General features: G+C 38.3%; 1 protein-coding gene across 2 annotated transcripts in view; it reads right to left on the bottom strand.

Annotated features, from left to right (window-relative positions):
• Window positions 1-1288: 1288 nt before the first annotated feature.
• Window positions 1289-10758, bottom strand: part of USP47 (ubiquitin specific peptidase 47) — a 49795-nt gene continuing 40325 nt past the window's right edge. For both annotated transcript variants that reach the window (XM_066551812.1, XM_066551813.1), the window contains exons 21-28: window positions 9044-9219; window positions 8802-8882; window positions 7667-7782; window positions 6839-6957; window positions 5249-5379; window positions 3880-3927; window positions 3658-3788; window positions 1289-2709 (exon numbers count right to left, since the gene is read on the bottom strand). In XM_066551812.1, coding sequence (XP_066407909.1) covers window positions 2535-2709; window positions 3658-3788; window positions 3880-3927; window positions 5249-5379; window positions 6839-6957; window positions 7667-7782; window positions 8802-8882; window positions 9044-9219 — 977 coding nt within the window. In that variant the 3' untranslated portion in view covers window positions 1289-2534. The remainder of the gene's footprint in view (window positions 2710-3657; window positions 3789-3879; window positions 3928-5248; window positions 5380-6838; window positions 6958-7666; window positions 7783-8801; window positions 8883-9043; window positions 9220-10758) is intronic.

Genomic DNA, 10758 nt, shown 5'->3' with positions numbered 1-10758 from the left:
ATCAATAGCAAGCTAAGAGTAAAATCTGACCCCCCAAACTCCCCAGCTGTCTCACCAGTTTGCTACCATGGCTCCTCCTCTATTAATGGTTTTTTGCTAGATTTCTCCATCTGCTGTTGCACATGGTAAAACAAGATGTGAGGTTCCAGCCAAGTAACTTTCCATGGTGCTTCTTCCCAGATAATCCCAACTGCTCATGTCTAGTTTGGAACAGCAGACCACCAGTAACAAGAGCAGGTGTGAGACTGTGCTACCAATCTGCACATCTTTCCCCACTTCTGGTGTAAGAAGGCTTTTCAATAAATTCCTTGGGTACCAAAATTAATAATTAATAGCCATTATCATTATAAACAGGGAGGGTAATATTTCATTGTAACTATTTTAGTTGTGGTTTAAGGTTTCTACAACCCATTCTCACACCAACACACACACACAGACATCATCTCTGAGAGTTCACTGAGTCTACCCTCCCTTTCTATCCCTAATAAAATTATTGTGCTTTAGACAGCCCCTTCTCCCCAAAGAGAAGGAATTAAATGCCACTTCCATTTTCCTGTTTAAAACCACATCCCTGAGAGCAGTAGCTCTCTGTAGGTACTGCCCTCTTAAGGACAGTATTCTCCTTTCAGGTTCTGGGTGCTGCCATCCCTGGATTTGATCTCTACACTTTTGCCTTTCCAAATACCCGAGTTTGAGGAAAATTCCTGATCCATTTCTCTCTTCCAAAAGCTCTAAGGATGCTTTAGCAGTCTCTACCTGTGGTAAATGGTAGTTCACTGAAGTACCCTACCCAGGGGATGGAATTTCCCTCTCTACTCCCTTCGCCCCCACTTCCAACCTCACCTATGTTGGCCAAGAGGCAGCACAGTCCAGTCCAAAGAGGAATAATGAGGGAATGCCTCTGAGCAATGCCTGCTTCCCAAGCTGCCACATTCCTCAGCATTTTTAGGTTGCTGTAGGCCAGCATGCAAGGAAGAACTGAAGGTTCTGTTATTGAACACCCCTTTCCCTCTGGAGCAGATTTTGCTGCCAATCATATTTGGAACTTGGAGGTTCCACTGGTGAGAAATTGAGTTCTGGAAAAGGAAACTCACAGTTGAAGAAAAATGTGGTGTGAATGTAAAGAGGATCAGCAGCCAGGCTATGAACCAGTTCCTGCAACACTCTGTACATGGAGGGGGGTGTGCACATACACACAAACACACAGCCTTGCAATTCCAGCACTGCCTTGGGGAAGTTGCATTTTCCATGAAACAATTCCATAATTTTTAAAATAAAACACACAGCATTTAATGATTAAAATAACACAACAGAATGAACAAATGTTTTATTGGCATGTTCATTGTTGTAAACAGCATCTGGCATGAAAAAGTTTACCAAAATCTTTTGATTGTTATAAATTAGGTGGTTTTTCCAAAAACTATGGAGAATTGTTCTCTACTGATCTTTATGGACCAAAGCAAAAAATTGCTGTTCCTAGGCTTTGCAATGAAATCATGTTGACTGCATCAGTCTTTGCACCACAGCCTGAACTACCGAGTTCGTACGTTGAGTTGTTAAGAGGTTGCCCCAATATTTGACTACATATAGCTATGGAATCAACTCTGGGAAAAAACAAACTGACTTTCAGCAGGTGGAGAAGATGCAAACTTGTAATAGTCTTAAAAACAAAATGTACAAAAAGTAGCAGAACAGAACAAATCTTCATTAACAAGGGGAAGTACAACCCTAAAGTACCCAGCATTGTCAAACATAAAATGAATACAAATTTAAATAGGCAACTATACTTCCAAATGTACACAATGAATGTTGATATGTGTAAAGAATAGCATGGTAAATAGCTGAACTGCAGTTCTGGTAAATGGATAGGGCAGATTTTATTTACACATTGAACGCAATACACTAGAGCTGCTCATCGGTAACCTATTAAAAACCACTTTACCTTACAACAGCACTTCTGCAAACAAACAAGGCCTGCCAGCAGCTTCCTGCAGACACCTCTCTGACCCCTGTTTAATTGAAGAATATTCTAAACCCTGACACTTGCAGCACTCCCACCACGCCCGGCCCTTCCCCGCCGCTGTCCTAGAACCAATGTGTTAACATTTACTCCAGACTCTCGATGAGGTAATGCGTGTATCAGTGAAACAAACAGAGAAAAGAATTCTTTCATGGCCTTTGCACAGCTTTTATTATTAAGCTATGAGTATCCTGTTGGAGGCTAGTTTCACTAGCTACTATGTGCACACTGTCCTCAACAATTTCCACTGGTTTCCCTCCCCGCCCACTTTTGAGTTCTAATCTTTTATTTGCACATCCCTTTTAGCTTTACAGTACATGTGACTCTAGTGCACAACATGATTCCAAGTCCCACGGTGGCCCGCGGGCGCTGCCTGCGGCCGGCCCCGCCCGGCTGTGCTGGTGTCAGCGCTTTACACCTAATGAATGTCCTGCCGTAATGGCACTACACAGTAGTAGTGAACCTTTTGATTGGAAACAAAAAAAATTCCCCAGGGAAAATGCTATAGCGAGTATCAGTCTTGAGTCAAATCTTTATTTGGTGCTCCATCCAGATAAATTTTTAGTGCTTTTTCTTTACGGGGAGAGTAGGTTACCCGGTGTCCAGTTTTCTGGAGTCTGCTGCTTTCTTTTTTCATCAGTTCATTTCTTTGCTCATCTGTTAATTCCATTAATTCTTCAGTTTTATCCCTAAAATGTAAACATATGTTCAAATTCAGATCAATACAGTAACCACAAGTAGACTTGTGGGGTTTTTTCGGCTTGGAGCAACTTAGTAAAAACCATAACTAAGCATAATATTTCTCAGGGATTGCTTTATTCTGCAGGAACAGGCAATGTGTCTAAACCTGCTTTTCCAGCAGAAACATTCAGTGTTCTGCCTGACTACAAACCAGGGCAAGAAACAAGCCCATGCTCCTCCATCTCTCTTACTCCTATTCTTTATAGACAACCACAGCTCTGCTTTGCTTTTGGTCCCAGTGCCAACAGCTGGAAGCAGTGTGTCAGCTAGCCCTTACCAGATGTTCTCCCAAGCCATTTTCATCAGGACCAGCACATTATTAACCAGCTGCTTTTCCCCAGCTCACATGCAATTAGGCAAATTGCCACAGCAATGTGTCCATGAGGCTGCCCCACCAAGTTTAGGAGAAATGACAATATTCAAGCTCTCAGTCCTCAACTCCTGCCCTCAGCTGATCAACATTTCCCATGTTAACAGATTTTTTAGCATAACAGGCTTTTTAAAAAGAATCCATACTCATTTCTCAAAGGAATAAACTCAGGCAATAAATTCCTTGCTCTCCAAAACCTACAGCAAGACTCTCACTAACTCCACATGGGATATGGTTCTATTTTAAGAAATTAAATCCAGATACACACTCAAGCATAGCAACTAGCTTTAATTTCAGTGGTTCAGGAGGGAGGATTGAGTAAAAAGACACAGTTCTTGTTTTCTTAACCTTAATTAATATTCAGGCTTTTAGGAAGCTGAGGAGCACAAATATTTCAGCTGAATGTTTCAAACCTTTTCTTTAAGGTAACAAAGAGTATTTTATGTTCCTGTCCATTACATCACCCCACAAATGTTAACCACAGGGGTTTTTTGCATTGTTTATTATACTGTAATGAAATACATACCTATAAAATATTACTGCACCATCATCACAAATGTACAGGGGCCAGACATTCAATGTAGATACTTTTGGATTCCAGTCCAAGTCTTGATGAATCTCTAGTATGGAAATGTCACAGGGAAAGGTTCCTCTACCCTGAAAAAAGCAATTACTTAGTGAATACAATAAAACTTATAATTACACATCTGTGCTATTAAAGGGTAAAAAACCATAAAATTTTACTTACCTTTGCAAATTCAATGTTTTCTAAGGGTATTCCACTTATTTCACTTAGCTGTGAAGAGAAATGGTGGATTTAATACTATTTCAAAGCAACATTACACAGTGTCTACATAAAGTGAACAGCTGCCAAATCTACAAGTCGAATTATCTGCAAGTCCTCCAATGTACAAAACTGAAGTGACAAGTGACAATTCTTAACATTTCTGAAGTTACCAGTGTGTGTCACAAGCGATGCTTGCTGTGACAGCATTTCACCACACTTCTCTTAATACTGAAGGGGAGACAAAAAAAGTTCATAGAAACAATTAATGAATAACATTCAAGTTCCAAGATACAAAGAGACCAAGTGCCTCATGTTGAACCCTGTGTCACATGGAAGGTGTTATCCAGTCAATCTGGAGCAGGCACAGCTGGAAATATGCATGACTAAGACCCACCTCCACACGCCTGCACTTCCTACCAGAACTTTAAGAAAGAAAATTGCTCCCTGCACATCAATTCTTAAGGCAAGAAAACAAGGGCAGCCAACTCTTTCTTCAGACACCAGTGAGAAGGAGTTCTTGACTGCATGCAAGAACCTGTAGTTATGACTTCATTTCTACCTGAGGAATGCAAGAAAGCAGCCCATAGCTTAACATGTACAACACAAACCCAGCCTGTGAACTACCACCCCTAATTTAATGAATTCTCAGGGTCACTGACACCAGCATTTTTACTGGCCTCAACACCCAAGGTGGCCTCCTAACAACTGGGTATTGCCATGTATAAATAAACATTTCTCCAAGTGTGGAACCCTGTGATACATTGAATTATCAAAACAGTTTCAGATTTCTGCTGGCATGACACAGGTCTGCTGTGACAGGTCTGCTTACCTGTTAGAGCTTCCTGACCTTGAGTAAAACCAAACCATACCACAACCACACTTCTTTCCAACCAAAACATAGTTCAGCCTACTTGATACAGCAACAGTTGTCAAATTCAAATATGAGGATGCTGAAAGGTTTGGTATTTTGGAATAACAAAACATTAGCTTGAAAAAACACCAAGAGGCAGTAGCTCAGCTTTTCTTTCATGTGTGTTTTCTGATAAGGGACAAAGATACTCTTAAGATGCTTAAACTTCAAGATGTGACTTCTTTTTTTGCACGTATTCACTCAAATACTTTCAGACCAGACCATTATGTGAAACTAAGAAGTAAAGTTGATAATTCATGTAGTTTGGTAATGGGATGGGATAGGTTATCAGTTCCCAGGGAAAAATAATCACCACACAACAAGATTTTTGGAGCTATGACATCCTTGTGCTTCCCACCAGAGAACATCAATAAGGCTCTTGGTCATCACAAGAAACTTGCATCATATTACACATTTTACCTTCTCTTTTAATTCTTCAACACTGCTGCTTTCCAGTACTACTTCCTGGAAAGAATCTAATTTCATCTCTGACGGCCTCCATCGTCTTGATAAAACAGCAAGTTGTGACATGGATTTCATCTTTTCTACTCCTAGCAAAGAAAGAGAAATTTTTTGTATTAACATTGCAAAATATCCTATTTTAAATGAGAATTTGTCCATAGCTTAAAGGTACTCTAATATGGAAGACTGCCCTAGAGATACATGCACAAATTAAGTAACTCAGTGTACTGCAAGCAGTTCACTTGTAAAAAAGGGGAAGATGAAAGGACGATGATTTAGTTGAAGTTTTCTGTTACCAGCTCCTATAAATGAATTTTCCATGAGCACAATCTGCTGGAAGCCATAGGGCAGTTTGCCATAAAGCCCAGCTCAGTTATCCATGGCAGATCTATCCCCCTAACCAGAGGCTGACTCCAGATCTGGCATCTGCACAAGACCTTCCTCAGCTATCTGGTATTTATTCATGTGCTTCACCTCCTTTACCAAAATAAGCTTTTCCCTTTTAACTTCTAGATTTCCCTCACCAATTCTACACTTGTTATTGAAATCTTCTTTTCACCCACCACCTTCAACAGTTTTAGTATTTGCTGCCTCCAGCCTTTTTATACCTTGTTCCAGTTTTCAGAGCTGTCTCTGGCTGATGGAACAATACTGTTTATATTACAATTAGATAAGCAGAAATTATATCCAAGGGCTGATTTATTTTTTATTTTTAATTAGCCTATAATTTTATCATCTAGCATGCAGAACATGAGGCTTAGACATTTATGTCTAACATTACATGCTTGTTTTGGTGGAAACTGTTGCAGAACACCTGGAAGCCCTGTAATCTACAATCTGTCTGTGAGTTAGGTGGGCTCCAGTGTCTAGAGCTGTATCTCTACTCACTACAGAAACAGTACAGCAGTTGTCTAAATCTAATAAAAATTTTGAACTGTAAAGGCTGAACTACAGCAGGAGCTGATACATATGTCCATAGGGATCTGCAGGTTTCCTGAATCTCCAGGTTCATTTCAAATTTTCATACTTTCATTGGCGTAATTCTATTAAAATTGAAAATACCAGAATTGAACACAGCTCCCAAAACACTTGACTAATAGCTAACTAAACCAGGTATGCCTAGGAAGAAAATTCCTGAGTGAATGGAATTCACATTCTTCATCTATGCACTAACTGCGGTATCTGTTAATCTAGACGCCAAAGAGCATGGTCCACTTTTCTTACCCTTAAATTACACTTTTGAATTCAGAATCAAAATTTTAAGTGTATATGCAAAGGAATGCTTAAGAAATGGCATAATTTAAATTATATTTAAGCAGAATTTCAGAAATATTCTGCTCTCCAATAATTGATTCCAAAATTGTTTTGACGAACAGAAGCTTTGGTTCATAATTCCTTCATGACAGAAGTGTTTTCAATCCTGTCTGAAAATTACTGGATGACTGAACTGCTGTGCCAACTTAAATTATACAAATGCATTATGTATTTGTATGCATATATTTCAGCTACCTAGTCATCACTAATACTAATTTAAAAATAAATCATTACCATCAAGTATTTCTAAGAAGACCTCCCAGTTGCTGGAAATATTGATATCTTCTTCATAGATATGATAATCCAGAAACACAGTGCCTGGATTCTTCCAGGTTTTCTTTCGTAGGCGAAACCTATAAATACATCACAAAAAACCCCAGTGAGCTTCTATCTGCTCATGAACACTTAGCACTGGCAGAGATCAAAACTGAGTATTTTCTGACAAAACTGAAATACTACAACTCATTGATTCAAGGCTTGCTGAAGTTTAACAGGACCAAGTTTAATGTTCAGAAAAAGTCCTGACAGCAGGGCATCACTGCTGGCTTAGTGCTGAATCATTCATAAACACAAGGGAAACAAGTCTGTATTGCACTTGTTCAATGCAGGAAATATGTAGGGATTTAAAGGAAGAAAACCATTTCCTAATTAGGGATTACCCAATTATGGTAAAGGGCAGACAGCCCAGATCAGTGCTGTACACACACATGATGATGCTGCACAAGCAGTTTGCTGCAGTGATCTATGCCAGCCTTGCATATAGAGAGCAGGTGGCTCTTTTAAGAACTGATTTACTTAATGTTCCCCTTTCTGAAGGAAATCATCATTAGAGAGATCTAAAGCAGCAGACTTGTTGCACACAGGCAATTCTATGTAAATATTATCCCCTACAGAATTCATTCTGCGTGAGATGAAAGTCAAGAATTGCTGAATTAGTGTTTGTATTCACAAACTGATTCAAAGACCACAGCAATTTATTTCTGCTTCTTTCATTATTTTCTTTCTCCACAAGAGGAAAGAAATCCCCAAACACATTTTTAAATGATATTTCATCAGGTTTACCTGTCAATTGTCAAGTCTAGGCCACATTGTTCTCGAAGCTGAGGAAGCAGCTCCTCTTTGGACTGTCGGACAGTCATTCCTTTAGCAAAAACTGCATCTAGAAGAAACTTGCATGGCTGTGAACATAAATAAAAAGAGATAAAGACAGAATTCTTTCGAACAGAAAACTGTTTATGCCTTGTGTACCACTGTTTATGCCTTGTGACCAGTCCCATCCACTTGGCAAAAAGATCAGCAGGTTTCTCGTTAACAAGGTAGGCAATGAATTCACTAATATGGGATGTAACTAATTAGTGTAGCAGCAGCCCTTTGGCAGGGCACTCCAGCCCTCTGGCTGCCTGTGCTGTGCTACCATTACATTCACATCCCACACAATGGCAAAGGAGCTTTCAAATTAAATAAGCCACATCATCATAAAAAAGCCACTGTCTTGGCTTTCATGATCAGACACAGCTCCATCTGTGGAAGTTGCTTTTAAATTTATCTTATTCGCTAATTTAGCAGCTCAGCTTAGTCTCTTATCCATTATCAATACATCTTCTGCAGTTTTGTCCAAAAAGTAAAACTGAAGTGCATACAAAGTCAACTTCTAAAGACTGCAATCTATCCAGTCCACAGTCTATATAACCACTTCTGTATTTTTCATGTCCCAGAAGATGTAACAAGCTTACGAGCTGCTTTACTGCAAGAGAGGCACTTTTGTTTCAGACTTGCCTTATGCAGAGGGGACCATTACCCAGATAACCCTCCTAACAAGCACTATGCAGTACATGAATGGGATGAATTAGATCAGTTCAGCATCACTGAAAACCACAGCCACAAGCAAACACAGTTTCTTCTTTGGAGAGAATGCTACATGACTGTCACACATTTAAGGGAAACAAAGAAACAATTCACTTGTCCTCCATTTACACTACAGAAATAGGGACACTTGAGAGACAGTGTAAATCACATTCCAACTGCTTACTTGGAACAGAAATAATCTCTAACTTCCTCTCTAAATCCTTTCTATATCCCTTGAGGAGAAATATGAAGAAAAGGAGTTTCATTTTTTTCCAAGATTTCAAAGCAAAACCTTGGTCCAGGCACACACCAATATTTTCATGAATCAGCCTTGAAACATTCAATGCCTTACCTCAGGCTCATTTACCAAGAGTTGATAGACTTTAACTCTGTATTCACCCTTCTTAAGGGCTCTTCCAAGTCTAATAGTTATCTAGAGTGCAAAAGGAATATCTGTTAGAACTGGTATCAAAATCAGAATTGTGTTTTGTAACATGCTACCAAGACCAAAAGAATTATTTCACCTGTTGCAAATTAACTTTATCTATATTGTACCAATCTACTTTCAATGATTCAAAATAACTTCTAAATAACCTTATTGTCATCAGAAAATGATGAAAGGGTCTCATTCAGTCGAACACTCTCAAACTCTTGATTGCTGGCATAGACTCTAAAGACTTTGAAGTGAGAAGATGGAACTCCAACAAAAGGCTCCAAGTGTTGCTTGAAGGCAGACAGTGTAATTCTTTTATCAACATGCACCATCAGCCCTAAGCAAAAATAAAGATAAAAACGGTATGAAACACCTTGCTACCAAAAAAAAGCACTCTCACATACAATTTCCATATATTCAGAGTTAGCACTTGCAGCAAAAGTGTACTGAAAAGCCTGAATTGTGGTTACTGGCTACATTTACACTTTATCTAAAGATGTTATCATAACCTTTAAAAACTTTTCTATATTTTAAGTGGTTATGGGCAGATATTTCTGGAGGACACAGCAGTTCCAAAGTGCCCTGGTTTGCATTCAGCAAAGCAGTACCTTGTCTCTTCAGAAAGAAAACAAACAGAATTCCATGGAGCAACTGCTAAATCCTCCTACAGCTTTCTCTGCCTCAAAGGACAGGGAACTGCTTTGGTGCTAGAACTGGCTGGGCACAGGCCACCCAACCTCTTCTATATTCCTTCCTGGCTTTCAGCATTAAAAAGGTAAATTCTGTGTTCTGGAAGGCCACAGGCTATCACAAGACAAGCTCAAATCCAGATTAAGGGACTTTTTCATGGAATAATGTTGTAATTAAGGAAACATTTAATGTTGTAGTAACATTAAATTCTGGAACGTAAAGGGAATAGCTTACCTTTAGAAATTGTGTTTCTTAATACATGCAATTTGTACTACACTACAAACTATATCATCATTATGTAACTTCACAACACTCTAGAATAAATTATTCAGAATTTATTATATTTTATTTATTTTTATATTATTTTATTTATTTATTTATTTATTTTATTATCTGAATTTCAATATTCAGAATAAAATATTCAGAATATTGAAGTGAACAAATAAATTTTTTGAACTATACTAAAAATAAAAGAAAGCTTTCCCTTCAGGATAATCGTTTATGTGTACTATGATAACATCAAAATTACTGCAAACAAGTAATTCCTGAATCCAACTAGACCAACCAAAACAAAACAGGGAAAAATGAAAGCAGTTCAGAATTAGCCCTAAAGAAAGACTATTCCAAGCTAAAGGAGTCATTTTATCAAAGCTTTAGTAGATGCAAATCAATTTCTCTGTGAGAAACTCTTCTTTATCTATTATTATTACCATGAGATTTCTGGATTGAAATGAAAGTCTTTGCCTTTGAAAATATTTATCTTACATACTATTATTCTTTTATTATTAATTTGTTAGTTATAAAGTACATGCAGGTAGAGAGTGTTGTTGAAATTATTTATTTTTTATGGCAATTATATACCACTTAGGCTCTTATACTGAACTTGTTTGGACACTTTCATGTCAGCCATATGCCTCACAGTACCCAGTATTTCTGGGTACACTGTATATTACTCACATACTCACATACATACTCACAACTGTATTTCAGTTAGTGAATTAAATTGTCAATATCGAGTATATTTGAATTTTCTTTACAGTCAAATGACTAAGGCTTTTCAGGTTTGTTAGTCTAAATGGTAACAGAAATATGCTGTTTTAACCACATTAAATAAGTGCATTCTGAAACAGGTGAATCAGCAGCAGCAGATGCAACTAAGTTCCTTTCACTAGAAGACAACTCAGCT

Source organism: Molothrus aeneus, chromosome 6 (assembly GCF_037042795.1).
Source record: "Molothrus aeneus isolate 106 chromosome 6, BPBGC_Maene_1.0, whole genome shotgun sequence".
In the NCBI taxonomy this organism is placed as follows: Eukaryota; Metazoa; Chordata; class Aves; order Passeriformes; family Icteridae; genus Molothrus; species Molothrus aeneus.
The sequence above is the reverse complement of the archived record's forward strand: the minus strand, read 5'-3'. Positions and strand labels throughout refer to the sequence as shown.